The sequence below is a fragment of the Gekko japonicus genome, unplaced genomic scaffold (assembly GCF_001447785.1).
Source record: "Gekko japonicus isolate JY-2015 unplaced genomic scaffold, Gekko_japonicus_V1.1 scaffold362, whole genome shotgun sequence".
NCBI classification, from domain to species: domain Eukaryota; kingdom Metazoa; phylum Chordata; class Lepidosauria; order Squamata; family Gekkonidae; genus Gekko; species Gekko japonicus.
The window spans coordinates 21,451-39,113 of record NW_015160220.1 but is presented as its reverse complement, the minus strand read 5'-3'; the positions used below and the strand labels follow the sequence as shown (position 1 = coordinate 39,113).

At 41.9% G+C, this 17,663-nt stretch overlaps 1 protein-coding gene across 1 annotated transcript in view; it reads right to left on the bottom strand.

The window, feature by feature from the left end:
- ANK2 (ankyrin 2, neuronal) overlaps positions 1 to 6,387 on the bottom strand; it is a 180,017-nt gene extending 173,630 nt beyond the window's left edge. The window contains exon 1 of the mRNA XM_015411007.1: positions 6,160 to 6,387. Coding sequence (XP_015266493.1) covers positions 6,160 to 6,294 — 135 coding nt within the window. The 5' untranslated portion in view covers positions 6,295 to 6,387. The remainder of the gene's footprint in view (positions 1 to 6,159) is intronic.
- Positions 6,388 to 17,663: the final 11,276 nt, after the last annotated feature.

Genomic DNA, 17,663 nt, shown 5'->3' with positions numbered 1-17,663 from the left:
CAGTGACCCCAGAGAACCAGCAGTGGTGTAGTGGTTAAGTGCGCGGACTCTAATCTGGGAGAACCGGGTTTGATTCCCCACTCCTCCACTTGCACCTGGCTGGATGACCTTGGGCAAGCCGTAGTTCTGATAAGAGCTGTTCTTGAAAAAAAGAGCAGTTTCTGTCAAGAGCTCTCTCAGTCCCACCTACCTCACAGGGTGTCTGTTGTGGGGAGGGGAAGGGGAAGGAGTTTGTAAGCCGCTCTGAGACACCTTTGGGTTGTGAAGGGCGGGGTATAAATCCAGTCTCTTCTTCTTCTGCTCCATGCTGTTAGCCAAATTGCTTTATTTACAGCAATTGGCAATTTATAAATGGGTCCTTGCCAACTATACCAAGGTTCTGTTCCCACCAGGGGTTACCAGAGAAGGATAACGAGGCTGTTGTTGTTAAAATAGATGTCTTTTACTTAAAGAATAAATCTCATACAAACAATACTGATGCACTCACACATTCAATCAAGTTCCTTAGAAATACAGTATTAAAATAAGCACATTTGCATTAGCAGGTGAGGGTGCTGATGGGCAATACTTATCTGTCTTCGCAGCTTTGGTTGTTCCAATGAAGAACGGAGGGGAAGAAATGGAAAACTAAGGGAATTCACACAGGACCAGATTCAGCCAGAACGTGAGGGTCTCTTGACTGCAGATCAAGAGATCAAAGTAGAAGCCAGGGTTTGGGGATAGCAAGTGGGACTTAAGAGGAGTAAAAAGCAGACAGGGGTTGTTGCGGGGGAGATGCTTGTTGATCAAGTAGGAGAGAAAGAGAGACCATGTGACTGGTTCTCTCCTTTTATCACGGGATCCAGAAGGTGGGTGGTGGCCGTCCCAAAAACAATCCTATTGGTTGCATGTAGGGAGGGGTGGTTACCTATAAGGAGTGGCCAATTTTGAAATCTAATACCTTACTCAAAGAAGGGCATCTGGGCAGGTGTGAAAACTTTGGCGTCAGGATGCTTCATTGTAGTGTAGATGAAGCTGGCCATTCCATTGTAAACCAAATGTCCATTTGGCAGGAAATACCAATGCAGGAACAAAGCAGTGATGGGTCGTACGTGACCACAAATGATTCAGCAATGGGGGCTGTCTCTGCTCAAGCTGTTGTTTCTTACTGCTCACAATAATGGAGGAGTGTGCTTCTTCACCAGGCTGGTAACTGTGTAACTGAAACCTTATTCACGTGTAAGGCTTGTGCAAGTACCTTCTATGTGTTGCATCACAACAGGTGACTTGGAATGCACAGTTGGGTAGCAATAAATATAAGTCCATAAAGCAAAATATTACGTTCATTCTCTGCATGTCATCAGCTTGCTAACAAATTGCCACTGGCAACATGATTGCACGAAAGATTCTTTATGAAATCTGGGATCACCAACCAGCAGCCAATTCCCACCTCCGTTTCTTGGAATTGGTAGTGGTTAGTCATTTCCTTACCACCATCATCCCTGAAAATAAACTCCTGCTTTCAGTTTCAGTGTACCCCCCAACACACACAGCCACAACAGAAATCATTCGCCAAGCATCCCATCTGCACTTCACTTGTGGCAGATTCAGTACACACACCAGCACATACACACATATAGTCTTAATGGTACGCCCCTGCATATGTCCATCTCCATGCAACATTACCTGCCTGTCACATACTTGGAGTGTTCAGTACTAGTCCTCAGTCCTCCAAAGGTCCTTGAAGAGCTTACACACCCTACACCAGTTTCCATTGTCTAAGTATTGTAAACGTCAGTTGGGTGCTTCTGTAAACCATTTTGCCATTGAAATAGAAGAGATTAAGGTAGCCAGAGCTCCACTGGCATTACTTTCTCTCCTTAGAGATGATGCATTGAAATGAGTTTCCACATTCATGTGTGCCTGCAGAAGCAGAGGTGGAGAGAGGCCAGCTCTGAGGTGAGAGCAGGAAGAGTCTTAGTACTAGTGGAAGTTGGCTGAAGGCAAGAACAGATTTGTTTTGACCTGCTCTTCCAGACAACTCTGTATGTGGGGCAGGAAACAATCCAGGAATAAACTAGGATTAACAGCCACAATACTGAGTCTGCATGTAACACAAAACCATGGTTTAAACTGTGGTTAATACACCAGATTAATATCCTGGGTGGAGGTTGCGAGGTATAATTTACTGTTGCCAACCTATATATAGCCATGTACAACATACACATAGTTTAACACAGTGGCTGGGATGTATGCTACTATCCATGCCACTGGCTACCATACTGAATATGCATACTAGGATCCACTCATTACCTTCAACAATGCACCCTAACGGGGTTCAAGGCAAAAGGACTGACCTTATTCAGTAGGCTCCCTGCTTTCTCTATAGATCCCTTAAGAACATAAGAGACGCCAATGTTGGATCAGGCCAATGGCCCATCCAGTCCAACACTCTGTCACAGTGGCCAAAAATACCAGGTGCCATCAGTGGGGCCAGGACACTAGAAGCTCTCCCACTATTGCTCCCCCAAGCACCCTTCTTCATGTCTTCTCCAGAGAAAGTAAGTACTGCTTTCTATATATTATTTCAGCCTTGAAACTGCATTCATAAAGCCATGCCTTGACTTTTTCAAACCCATATGTTCAAAGTGGGATTAGGGCACATTTCTTCTCTAGTCACAAAGTGGTGCCCAGAGAAAAAAAGCAAAAAACTGTCCTTAATCCACCTTAACTTGTTTATCTCTTGCTGTGCATATAATGCTGGGGTCAGCCAAGACATAAAGATCCCTGGAATGTCTTACATGCACACTGGCTTTGGCATTGGAGATACAGCCTTACGTTTAAGTCCTATTAATTTTCAGGTTGTATGTTAAGAACTCAGATCACATTACCCACATCACCTTCTTATTTCTACCAAGTAAAAGAAAATATATCACATATAGTGAAAATGCTAACTTGATAGGTAATTTAAAATATCTCCTTTCACTTTCAGAATAAATGTAACTATCAGGTAATAGTTAAAGCTGTCACTGGCATGAGACAGCACAGGGTATTATTATTCACCTGCTACTTTGAAAACCGTGGGTTGGATTCTAACAGATTTTTTTGTTGGCAAAAGAGAAAGGGTCCTTTTAGTTAGTGAAAAAACTATACTGGATACACATCAGGACAAAAGCCAGGCAGAATAGTATCTGCAATGAGGATGGAGGTCAGATCAGATTGAAAAGCTGATAGAATCCAATCCATTTTTTTAAATGTATAGCATAGCATCTTCAAAAATACTTTACCAATACAAATTAATTCAGACTCAGCAAATATACAGAAAATATGTATGATGACAGCAAGGTTCAAGTGAATCGGATGCAGCTCTGCATAGCCTAATGGAAATCTGATAGACAAATGCATTACAGAAAAAAAAGAGAGATTTCTATCAGCTGAACTCTACACACAGTAACATGAATGCTGGTTGTAAATATGTTCTACATGAAACCCAAAACCCCTTCTATGGGCTACACTGTTACTCTTCAGGAAGATAGAATTTTTCATAGGTTAGACATGCAGGTTTTACTTGACTTGTATTACAATCATTGTTAAGGCTTTTAGAATCTAAGTAACTGGATTTGAAGAGAAGCTGCTAAAAGCTAAGTGTTTAAAATTTTTGTATAAAATGCCATTGATAACATACAAATGGTTATCTGGACAAACTATTCAAGTCATGTAGAATTCATCCTATAAAAGAATATTTTGGTCAAACAATATAGTATGACATGGGGGTTTGGCTCCTTTAGATATTACTAACTGACCATGCTAGATGCATTACGCATACACACATGCGCGCACACAAAACTACTGGCACAGAGGGTACATTCACCCAGTATGTTGTTATGCCTTCCTACAGTGTTATTTTAATACCAGATCCTTACAGGCAACCAAAACAGTTCTGTCTATTGATTCCTGGCTGATTTCTGAAACTGCTCAAGTGTTGGCATCATTTAATTTGGCCTAAACCTGTAAAGTTGTTCTTGCTTTGTCATCATTATAATTAGGAATGGGCGCCACAGACTGGACTACAGACCTAATTTTTCCACAGACCAGGACCCAGTTTGTGGTCTGTGAGCCCGGTCCATGCCATCCTACCAACACAGACCTCCCACAATTGCTCATGCAATTGCATGAGCTCCTCCCTGCAAGTTGGAAGGCTTCAGGGGTAGGTGCTCCTAGGAGGCAACCAGTTGCTGGGCTGCTGGTCAAGAGCAAGAGAGTAAATGGCTCACGGCAGGAGCTAGGTGACCCGCCCTTTAAGGGCAAGGGGGTTGGTCAGGGAGTGACGCCTGCCTTGCCTGTTCCATGCTTGCTTAGTTGTCTTTGCTGCAATGTTCTGTTAAATAGTTAATAAAGTGGCCCTTGTGTAATTCCAAAACCGTTGTCTGTCTCATTATTCTGGCTGGGGAGGGGGGGGCAATGTACATTATTTCACTGTCATCCATACTGTCCATGATGTTATTTTTGTTTTTAAATTTTACTAGTAAATACTGAAGCGAAGAATATCATGATGCTTTCGTAAATAGTTACCAGAAGCTTTACTATTACTCTCTCCCTTCCCCCCCTCCACCTGTGTGGCAAGAGAGGGAATGTCCCCTGGGGTCATGAATTTTTTCATTGCCATACCTCTGCTTCGCTTACTACATGTGTGCGAGATCTCATAGTTCTCTGAATGCAAATTCATCTCTATGAGCATGGATTCCATGTTCAAATAAACATGTGGGGTATCTTCTATGAGTAGGGTTGCTAATTCCAGGTTGGGAAATACCTGGAGATTTGGGGGGTAGAGCCTATAGAGGGCAGGGTTTGGGGAGGGGAAGGACTTTAATGGGGTATGACATCATAGAGTCCATTTCCCAAGCTGTTATTTTCTCCAGGTGAAATGACCTCTGTTGCCTGGAGATCAGTTGTAATCTCGGGATAGATATCTCCAGCCACCACCTGGCGGTTGGCAACCCTATCTATAAGCGGTGAAGGAGTAAATACTTGAGCCCACAGTACGATCCTGAGAGAAGGCAGAAATAATGTCCAAACAGGCCCTTATGTGAGAGAAATCTTGTGAGACCTACAGGAGGCAACAAAAGCCATTTTGCAGGAGTTCTAAGTGGTCAGTGGCAGTACAGAAGATAATCTTGGGCTCTGCACTTCTGGATATTCATTGAGTACTAACCCTATGGACACAGAGCCAAGTATTCTTCTTCCATCTCAATCATTCTTGTTAACTGGGCCATGTAAACTTTTCCTCAGATCTTAACAGTGCCTCTACCTGTTATCTACTCATTTATAGGAGCTCATAATGTACAGAATGATATACATAAGCTTTACCCAGAAGTGCTCCCCCTTTTCCCAAAAAAACTCTGTAGTCTTCTGGCTCTCCAGTTTTCAAGGATGCCTTGTAGAAGTTCCTGTGATATTTAAAAAATCTGAAAATTGGCAGCTTTACTAAATGAATATAGTACTTTTGTGAAATGAAGGAGGTTTGGACACATTCTTTGCAAGACATATCACACACAAAAAGGCACTTTGATAAATTACCTGGCCCCCGAATATCAACTGTACTTGAAACAGGAAAACATTACATCATATAGTGGCCATATAGTGTAAATCCACTACATTGCAAAGTCTGCCTAAAGCGGAAGTCCTAAGGAAACTTTCCTGGGAGTAAGTCCCATTGACTAACGTGGGGCTTACTTCTGAGAAGACCTTCTAAGGATTGTTTTCTGAGACTGCTGTTCAGTGATCATTTTTCCTTTGCTATGTACTATGCGTTATCTAAAACAAAATAATTTCTAAACTATAGTTTATTAGCTTTAGGGTTTCTCCACTGAACATAGTCCCTCTTTCTTCGCAATATTTAATTACATAGACCTGTCTGCCATTTGCAATCTTACTTCTTTAGATGCACAAAAAAATATTGCATGTACCACTTTGCTCAATACCAGATTTCTCTCCGCATCATCTCATATCCATTTAGTGCTACCCTACAGCAATTTAAAAGTACAGATACTGCCATTGCTCAAGGTGGCCACCAGTTAACCTAACAAATCTAAAGAAATAGAACTAAGAGACTTTTCCACACTTGTGTTTACAATCACATGGTTCTATTTTATCCAGTTGTTGTACATTCTTTAAACTCACCACTGCCTCAGGATCATTACTATCTTCACTGTTGCAGCCATAGTAGTCCATGAATTTATCCACATCTTGTATATTCCCTTGCAGTCTTACACCCTTGTCCGTGTGACAAGCCTGGCAGAGGGGTGCATTGCCCATATCAGTCCTCCAGTTAACTCCTGCAAGTGGGTATGACTTTGCAGGGTCCTGAACACACCTACTGGGCAGATGACTTTACACAATCCAGAAGGATAATTGCTGCCCCTATAATCTGCTCCCTTCAGTAGAGTTTTCTTTCAGCTGGTTGTCCCGAGTCAAAAAGAAACCTCAGCAACTGCACAGAGCCCTCAGTGACCATTTCCAATTCAGGCACAGCCTGTCTATTTTTACACCTACCAGGCCAGCTATGCATGTAAATTGACTGGGGAGGGGGAAGCTGTTTTCTAGCACACAGCCCATCTGACTAGCGCACAGAGTTAAGTCCCACTGTGTGAAATGCCTCCACATGTAAGGGTTATTGAATTACCCAGCTGCATGCCTTTGAATGTTTTGATTCCCCCCCACCCACTGCCATCCCTCAGTGCTTACCCAAAACACTACATTTCAGAAGACTGCAAGCTAATGCCTTGGTGCTTTCCATATATAAGGGTTAAATGTCAACTATTCAGTGTTTATCACGCTACCAAAACATTTCCGTACACTTCTTACAGCTGTCAATAAAAATGTTTACACATGGCATTTAATATGAAATGCTGGCATACATGTACACATCAGATTTGTTTTAGGCATATGAGTCATGTGGGGGATTTTTCACCTGTCATTATACCAGATTACGGTATTTGAACATCAATTAAATCACAGATCTAAGCTGTCATTTTTTAAAAAAAAAAAATGTGTGTCTCTTTTAGGATTCCCCACCACCACTATTGTACATTCACTTTCAGAGGTCTAAGGGGAAAAACAGTCATGTTTTTATATCAAAACTGCAAAGACAGCTTGTATGGTACACAAACATATTATTACTAATGGAATAGATGCAGAAGATACCAAACATATATAAAATAACTGTTGATTGAGCTATTTTTTCAGTTATTTAGACAAACATTTTGAGCATATGCTACTTTTTGTGCAAGATTCAGGTACATTTTGTTTTGGAGATTCAACTGATATTCAGGACTCAGCTGTCATTAAGTCCCACATCTCTGTTGCGCTATTGATTTCTACCATCACTCTTCACATCAGCCAGGGTTTAGAACCAGATCGTTGTGTTTTTCACCCGTGAGGATTACTGACCCATGTGGAATTCTCTCACGTGTCAATTATGTCAAATTGAATTTAAATGGCTCTATGCTTTCCCACCCCAACTGCAAGAACTTTTGGTATGTAGATGTTTTATTATTCATTATTTAAAAATTATTTTAAATTGATTTCTGAACTGCAGTTCTTATGGCATAGCCAGGTATGTTAACATGGCTTAACAAATCTGACTTGAGTGCCATAGAAGTATGTGATATGGAAGGTTTCTACAGTTTCCATACTCTGATTTATTTGCCATTGCCTCTGTGGGGATTTGAGCACACAAACCATGAAGAAACCTCAGCTTGGATCTGTCACATTCAAGGAAGCAGGGACTGAAGACAAGCAAGGTCCTCCCCCTTTCTTCACCCAAAGAAGAGTCATGCATGCCATATTCAATACAGGGGGTACAGACATCTGACCCAAACCCATCTCTTTATACATTTGCAGTATCTGCAATTTCTTTGCCTTTATGTCAAGAAAATATGGTGCATCTGTCAACAGTGAAGGAGCTCACGAGCATTCACAGGGCACCATCAAGGCATCAGAAGCAACCAGTCAAACACAGCTACCATTCAGGGCCCGGGTGGAAACCTCATGAGAATTTGCGTAACATACAAGTAAGGGTACCCAGACTTGGGGAACATGACTATGGCAACACAAGCAGCCACCCTAACATGGTGATAGAGGAGGTACCCCAGAAATGACTCTCTAGCCACGCATCTCTGTTGCCAAAGTGGGTGTGGAAACAAGCCAGAATTAAGTACGTATCATGACACAATGGTCAAGAATGTGTAGTTAATAATCCAAGTTCAGATCCTGGCTAGTATGGTGGGCCACACCCAGATATTCAGTAAACTATGGTTAACTGAGTTAAACCATGGGTTTGTAGTTATGCCTGAACTGGGCCTTACTTTCAGTAGAATGTGACTAGGCCCTAGCATTTAAATCTAATCCTAACTTACCCAGAAGAAAATCCCATCAATGACCTTCCCTCTATCCCTGTGCTGTACAAAAGCACAGAAGCACTTACAGCCCTCAAACCCCCTTTCCCCTTCCCAGCTGGGAGGTACTATAAAACTACAGTGAGGCTCGACCGGGCAAAGAAAAAAGCCCTTTGAATGTCCCAAAGGAGAGACAAAATGCAGAGTTTAACTCTGCCATTTTGAAAATGGAGCCTAGCTCTCCCAATATCATGGCAGATGGAGTATTCACATGGAGTTACACCTTTGAACCAGATCAAATGACTTTTTCTTTGACCCAATTTAATGAAGAAAGCCACAGAAAACTCATAAGTCGTGCTCCAAATTTGCATGACATCGGCCCCGGTCACACGGAGCATTTGCCACGCTAAAGATACAGATGATAGGCGGATATTCCGGGTGCGATCACACCGCAACATCTGGGAAGCGTAGTGCTCCCGTGGCTATCCCGTGGCATCCCGCCAAAGATGCGGACTAAAAAACTAGTACTTACGAAGTACTGGTTTCCGGACACCGCGAGGCAAGGGCGGGCGTCTGATCACGTTTCCGTTGGAATCTTGTGGCATCCAGCACCCGCCGATGTTCCTTTGCAAACAAGCCCCCCCCAAGTCTCCGCAGGATGCGCAAAAGCGCAAACTTCGGTTAAAAAAAAACACCCGTTTGCCATGGAAGCGGCGCCTAGCGATTGCTGCTGTGATCGCGCCTCGCCACTTCTTTGCCGTGCTGCAGGATACCTGTGTGATCAGCACCTCACCCCCTAACCACGGGACCTCGATGGGACATGTGATCGGGCGGCCATGCGTTATTTTGCTCCGGGGCAAGCAGCCACGCTCCCCGACCCCCCGCATTTTCCGGCCCATGTGACCGGGACCATCATATGGATGCTCCCATTTAAATCCGGGGCTTCCTGCATTCCATGCAGGGGAAATCCCCATATGAAAACAGCCCAGTTTAGCTTTTGTTCTAATTTTATTTCTCCTTTTCCTCTGTTTTCAGTAACATAAGACTGAAGTTGGCACTCCCAGGAATTTAATGGTGTTCTATAAATACAAAACATTAATCTGCTGCTGCTTGTTTGGTGTTCATGCCATTTTGCCTTCTCACATTTTGTGCCTAATGAATATGGTTGATAAAAGTTTATAGTAACTGCTAATATGTAAAATCTAAAATAAGAGTATTCTCTCTAAATTGGCACCTTCATTCTAGCATGGTGCATTAAATTAGAATCAGAGAAGGGAGCAGAATTTAGAGAAGGCCTGGAGGAAAAAACAGGAAGAAAACTGATTAGATTTTGTCTGGCTCCACTGAACTCCATACTTACCTCACCAGCCAGACTCCCACCCCACCCCAACCCCCAGCAAGACAGAAGGAGCCTCCTGTGCCAAACTGACCAAACCCAGAAAATATCATGGAACAGCTGGGCGACATGCATGGGGCCAGCAAGGCTCTGACTGACAGGAGCTAATGCCAGGCCCTTTAAGGCTGATTCACCTCCCAGAGTGCCAGCCACTGAGGTCCTCCACTGACCGCATCCTCCCATGAGACTCATTTTCCACAGGAAAACCACCGAGGCCTCTTAAGGAGCCAAGGTGTAGTCTAAGAAGGAGCAAAATGGGTCTCCCCCCACCCTGCTGCAATAAAGAGCCTGTGGAGACGAGGAGGAACAAAGTGAAGGCAACTCCTTTCCCTCTCCATTCTGAAGCCTTGCAGGCCCCAAGTGACTGTGACAGTGGATGTGACAGCCAGATAGCTTGGTCCCAAACAACCCCCGGTTCCAGAAGGGGGTGCAGACAGGTCACAGTCTCACAAAGTATTGTATATGGCAATCTACAGCATTAGAAAATGACACACATTCTCACAAGAACCTCACGGAGAAGTGGAAATCCTATTCCCCTGCTGTTCCCAGACCTCCCATCTTGTTTGCCTCTGCTTCCCTTCCTTCCCCAACTACCTCCTCCTCCTCCCCATCACGGCTACCTCCTCCCAATCTTGTTCTGCTTTGTAACCATCACCTTCTTGCTTCTTCTTCCTCCACTTCTTCCACCTTGCCATACATTTCATGGTGAAGGGGGATGCCGAAGTGATGGCAAAGACCCACAGAACAACAAGCTGTACAACTGTCCATCTTCCTGCTGCCTCCACTTCTTCCACCTTGCTATACATTTCATGGTGAAGGGGGTACCGAAGTGATGGCAAAGACCTACAGAACAACAAGCTGTACAACTGTCCATAACCTATGTTTGTATTACAAACTTGTTGGTTTGTTTTCTGAAGGGGACATCCTACATAGGAGACATCTTTATGAGGACTCTTACACTGTAGTATAATTCTATGGGATGAAGAATTTGGACACTCTATATAACACACCTTTAAAGAACTCATATAATGGGAAAGAATGCCCACACAATCAGTTATAAAGAGGGCAAATACTAACCACATGCATTCCTTTCAAAAACAACCTGCAGATGGCTAGGATCTACACAGATATCTAACACAAAGAAAGGAATAAGCTTTCTGTCTGCTCTTAGAACAGTATTAGGTTTGTTTGTCCAAATAGTTCTAAGTCTTTAAGGACAAATTACTCAGAAAGTAAATATTTTCATCTTCTGCCAAATCTAGATTCAAACTAAGTGTATATTTAGAGACTTAGGCTTCAAAGTCCTTATGCAGGAGTGGAAAGTTCCCATGCTCTTGTTAGTAATGCACTCGTTATTTGGGCCTGTTTCTCAGATAGTTCCTATCAGATGGCAGTTGAGGAACCAAACACAGAATCTGTTTGTTATAGTACTCTGTTTTGTAAGGCATTCTAACGTATAATCACAAAACAAATTAAAGGAAAATAGTCAGATACTGCTGTCACTTTCTGAATATAAGGTTATTCAGAGATGTGAAAAGGGCAATGAACAAAATTTGCTGATCACCTTGCTTTATTCTACCACTAGCTAACCGGCTGATTGTGCCATGAGCACCTTGGATCTCAGGCTCTCTTAGGAGAGTTTCTACAGACAACTAGGATAGCCTCTATTGCAAGCTAGAAAGCAATCTTGAGCCAATTGTTAGCAAGATATCTTCACAAAGGCCTCTCTAACTCCAGAACTCACTAAAGTCCTGCATGGTCTAGAAGACACCATCTCTCTGTATGAACATGTGGTTCTTCTCAACCAACCAAGCACTCCCATCTCTCTGGCTATTCCTAGTGAAAAGAATATACCGCAAACTGGATGAACACAAGTGAACTGAACATACAGACAGTTTTTCTCTTCACTCCAAAGAGGTAGGCATTTTTGTCTATTTCAGTGAAAACAAATGGGTCTTATGATCCCTTAATTTTTATTCCAGCTTTGTGGACTAACTGGAACCCACTTCCTCAGATGCATCTATTCTGCAAAAGCTTATGCTAGTATACAAATGTGTTAGTCTTTAACATACCACAAGACTCCTTCCTTTGTAATATAACTGATTCAGGTAGTTTGGCTACACAATTAGCTTAAAATGTTTGTTTTCCACTGGCCTTGCCAATTCATGATGCTCCTTAGCAAGGGATTTTAAAGTTATTCAGTGAGCAGTTTTAAGTGTAGGGTGCCATTACGAATTCATAGAGTCCATATTATTGTATTTCTTTGATTTTGACTCATGCCCTCTCTTAGCACTGACATTTCTTTGATTTATATTCATCTATTCATATTGATTTTGTACAACATAGAGGACAGATCAAAGGGTCAAAACGCTGAGAAGGACACACTCCAATACAGCAGGTGTAGAACATCTCTTGGGATTTTGGAGATGAAAAACAGCTATAAACCCATTAAAGCATTGTGTTGTCATCCAAGCCATGGATTTCATAAATGCTGTAATAGCATTTATTCTCCTTAAAGGGAATAAAATTGTGTCTGTTGCCACTTCATGCCATTTTATCAGCTGACTTTTACGAAGTAGATTTTTAATTGCAAATAAACATGCACTGTTGGAGAAACACCAACCAAAGTTATACAATAGGACAAATATGTGGGAGGATTTTTGTATTATTTTCCTTTGGCACTTACACTACATCCTACACTGCTAAATATATCCAACAGCAAGATATATAAATAGATCTACTGCTGGTAACTGGGCAAATAATAATGCTGCATTATTTTACAGTGCATCACAAGCATCCAAAGTGTTTCACATACATTGTCAGCAGTCTATACAGCAGCCTTGTTCCATCAACACTGCTATATTGTAAGGGGGGGAGGTATGAGCAGAACTACAATTCAGTTACTCAGTTACTCTTCAGCCTTCTTAGCCATTGTACTAGGTAGATATATTTCAAAATACAAAGAAGGGGGGGGAGGTATGAGCAGAACTACAACTCAGTTACTCTTCAGCCTTCTTAGCAATTGCACTAGGTAGATATATTTCAAAATACAAAGGAAAGCAATAATTTGGGAAGCAGCACAAGATACTGCATGCAGGAATTAAGAACAAAAATACTATCTAGCTTTTGTTTATTTTGAGACATAAGCCTCAAACTGAAGATGGGTATTTAACAAAATATTGAAAATCAACATGTGATTTCAAATCTTTCCATTATTATAAAGTTACTTATGATTAGGACTAAATTTTGAATACTTTATATCTTACTTACTTACTTATGTTTATTAGCTTCTATGACCAAAGGTCTTAAGCTCAATTATAAAAAATACTTTATATTATCGCTTATTCTTTGAGCATGTGAGACTACCATTCTTTCCTAACCATGGTAAGCACAAAAGGGATAAGTGATCTTGAAGATCATGCTAACACAACGTAATTTGCACAATGGCTTAAATCTTGAATATCTTGAATGAAGGGGCTAGTTGTTGGAAATTGTTAAAACTAAAATGTGCTCTCCTCCCCTAAAGATCAGTTAGTAGGTGATGTGAAAGATCTCAACTTGAGATCCTGGAGAGCAACTTCTAGTCTAAGTAGACAGTACTGACCATGATGGACCAACGGTCTGACCAGTGTAAGGCAGATTCATGTGGTCTGTGAGTTTTCAACAGGAGACTTAATTGTTATAATTCAAAGGTTTCAGAAAAATGTTTGGAGTATGGGCCTTAACTTCAAATCCACAGATACGAATGGATGTGAACCATGTTGAATGCACTATACATACTATCTTTGCTATGCCAACTCTTCTTGCAATGATGCTTGATCTTTTCTCTGGTAATTTTATGTTATTTGGTCATACATTAGTCTACTGCATTTTAAAGTAAGATATGTAAATACAGATGATGGGAAGATGTCCTGAAAATCTAAAGCATAAAGCTTTGCCACCCACTAAAAATTTAACTAATTACAAATGCTTCCTTTAAAAAAGAAACCTCCTAAATGCCCTTTCTATACTCTAAATCATTCAGAACATTAATCTTGCCAATACTAGAGAAAGCAAGAGTTTTCAATTCAAAAGATATCATATGTTTCTTCATCCAGCATAAAAATAGGGAAACTGCTCAATTAACAATTGCCTAGCAATTCTGCAAGATTAAAGACAGAAGAAGAATTTCTTTTGACAAGGAATATATCATCCACATAATGAAACTATCACAACCAAAATGTTCATCGATAATCTCTGTTTAACATGTATACATGTACAGATCTAGTTGGCGATCACAGGTCTAGCTGAGCTCCAAAAGAAATGGTCACTCAGAAGCAAGAGTTACATAAAGAACTCCCAAGTGTAAGCATGGAGGAACATTGGCATTTTATCAGCCTCACAATGAAAGCAGAAGAAAGACATAGCACTTCCAAGTGGGAAGAGGCTTGCATCTGAACTTTTGTTCATTCAAAGATACAACACATTTGATGATTCATCTTCAAGAAGTACCAGTTAAAATGCAAGCATTATCAAGTTTAGATTTTAATGTACTGAAATTCATCATTACCATATTATCTCATTATTATTATCTCATTATCATTATCATTATCTTATTATCTTACCTTATTATCTCACTATCTTATCAACATTGGAACCACTTGTCTATAATCCTTTTGTATGTTTATGGTATTGGAGACTGGGGGAAGGGGAAGGGAATCATGAGTCTTTGCCAGCTACACAAATGATTGTCTATACTACTGAGTGGAATAAGCACTAGCAGCATCGAGTTGAAACAGATCCCTTAAATTCTACCCCATTTCTGCTTAACACTGCTGATTATATTAAAATAATTGGCATTTTATGAAACAAGGTTTCAGCAATTTTTGGTTAACTTTGGTCCATATATCTTACTTCAAAAGTAAGGTTTTATTCACAACTTCCATTAATTAAGGGGGGAGGGGTTTTTTGGGGGGAAGACTGAAGGTAAAAGAATGGAACAGCAGAGATGGTTAGACAGTGTTATCAAGGCAATGAACATAAAATTAAACAAAATCCAGAGGACAGCGGAAAACAGGAGGGCCAGGCCAACTGGATTACTCCTCTCCCAAATAAACATGGAGAAGGTGGGAGAAAAAGATCTTATTCCTGGGGGGGGGGGAGAGAAGAAGAAGAAATTGGATTTATACCCCACCCTTCTCTACTCGAAGGAGTCTCAGAGTGGCTTAAAAACTCCTTTCCCTATCCTGTGAGGTAGGTGAGGCTGAGAGAGCTCTCTCAAGAACTGCTCTTTCAAGAATAGCTCTGACAGAACTATGGCTTGCCCAAGGTCATCCAGCAGCTGCAAGTGGAGGAGTGGGGAATCAAACCCAGTTCTCTCAGTTTAGAGTCCACGCACTTAACTACTACATCAAACTGGGGTAGTGTCCCAAAAATTTCTGCTTGACCGCCTGCTTGTTGAAAAAGATTGAAGGGTGGATTGCTATGATGGCAAGAAGCATAAAGTGCAAATGTAGAGTGCCAATTTGCAGGGCATCACCTGCCTCAGCCCTATCAGCTTGTAGAGTGAGGCTTTACTCTCCAGCCCAACAACAGAGTACCACATTTCAGCCTACTAAAAAGGCACAGGCAAAGCTGCTCCCATCTGCAGATATGGAACAAAATAGTCTTTGGAAGAGGTTACCAGGTTTTTGAGAGGAAACCTGTCCCAGATTTTTATAACTATTTGTTTTAAAACAGAAGACTATATTCCTTTATCTGTTTTAACGGTGCCTCGTATGCGTTGACACAAGGAAGTTTTTCTTGAATGTTTCAAAAGCAAGGAGATGACTATTGCCGCATTCTTCCTATGATTATGTACATTAGCTGCAGAAAGTCATTTCATCTCACTCCTTGCTAATGCATGCCTAGATTGGAATTGCTCCTAAAGGACAATAAATAAAATATCATGTTGCTTCATAAGCTTTTCTATTGGAAACAGGGCATGTTTTGAAACTGGCGATGGTCATGTAAAAATCTAAACATGGATTCTGAGTGGAACTACTTTGTGCCAAAGCTCTTTGACATACTAAGATAATTGCCTCAATGCAGTAACTCCTTTGTGGGCAGGGAGCTCTGTGAAGTAATGGCCTTCTATTAGCATAGAAGCTACAACAGCAAGGCAGAATGAAATAAGGTAATGGTGTGGAAAAATATGGAATGGGGAGAGTCCAGAATATGAACTTCCACAGTTTGGAAGCCTCACCTGGCCTAAGGTTGCAAAGTCAGGCCTAAGGTTGCAAAATCTTGAAGACATAGATCTGGCAAGAGGTGGAACTGATCCAGATGTGAAGCTGATCCAGTTTCCATCCACTCAGGGGATGGGCTAGTGTGGTGGTGAAACCTAGTGGGATCAAGGGGTAGAAACCATGTGTCCAGCTCTTCTGGCTGAGGTATCAGGAGGGAAAGGAAAACAGAAAAGGAAGCCCAGTAGCTACAGTGTTTAGAGAAACTGCTTTTAAAGCACAAAAACATACTCAGCTGAAAATGAAAGTGCAAGGGGGGGGGGGAAATTGGCTGCTGCAAGGGTCTTAAAGACACGTGCAGCAAATTCCTTTGCTTTAGACAGTACTAAAATGTTAAAAACTCACCTCTTTCCTATTCTTTTCACTGTATAAACAAAAGATCCTTTGGCACCTGACCAGAAGGGAGGTGGCGGTGGCTACAAGCATGGACAGCTTCAAGAGGGAATTAGATAGGGCTTTAAACTGAAGCCATTAGGGGTGGGAAGAAAAAGCCTGATGTTGTGCAGCATACTCTATGTTTTCCCCTCAGATGGCTGTGGCCCCGCCCCCAGCATGCCCGGCGTCATCACGTCACATCCGGCTGACATGCATGCCGGGGTGGGGTTCCCCCCGGGGCCCGATTCCACGGCGGCGGAAATCGGGTCTCCAAAGCGGGGGATTATCCACCCCCCGGGGGGACTTGGCAGCCCTAACTTGAACTTCAACTATTGGAAAGTAAGTATGATCTGATAGGTATCACTGAGACTTGGTGGGGATGAGTCTCATATATGGAGCACAGAGATTGAAGGATATACCTTGTTCAAACAGAACAGAATAAACAAAAAAGGAGGTGGGGTGGCACTATATGTCAAGAATGATTACACTTGCACTGAAATTCAGGTTTTCGAGAGTTGCCCTGTTGAAAGTGTGTGGGTAAGGATAGGGTGAGGGGGAAAAGAAGGGGATATTGTTGTGGGTGTATACTACAGACCTCCGAACCAACCAAAAGAACTGGATGATGCATTTGTACAACAGATTGCTAAACGTTCACAGAGGCAGGATGTTGTGGTTATGGGAGATTCAACTATCCAAATATTTGCTGGAAATCTAACTCTACTAGACATGGGGCATCCCACAGATTCTTGAATAATCTTACGGACAACTTCATCTCTCAGAAGGTGGAGGTGGGAACCAGAGGATCTGCTATCCTAGATTTAATCCTGACTAACAGGGAAGAACTGGTTGATGAAGTGAACGTTGTGGGATCCTTGGGGAATAGTGACCATGTCAGCTTGGAATTTGACATAGAGAAGGATGTGAAACCAGGACATAGTAGGACTTGTATCCTGGACTTCAGGAAAGCTGATTTCAAAAAACTCAGATAAATATTAGGTAGGATCCTGTGGCTGGAAATGTTGAGGGGGAAATCTGCACAGGAAGGATGGGAGATGCTGAAAAATGAAGTGCTTAAGGCACAATCGCAAACTGTCCCAGTGAGAAAGAAAGGTGGGAGACAGGTAATGAAGCCGAGGTGGCTGAACAAGGAACTCTCTGAAGAGCTGAGACTAAAAAGGGAAATGTACAGGAAATGGAAGGAGGGACAAATTACTTAGGGTGAGTATAAGAAGCAGGCTCGAATCTGTAGGGATG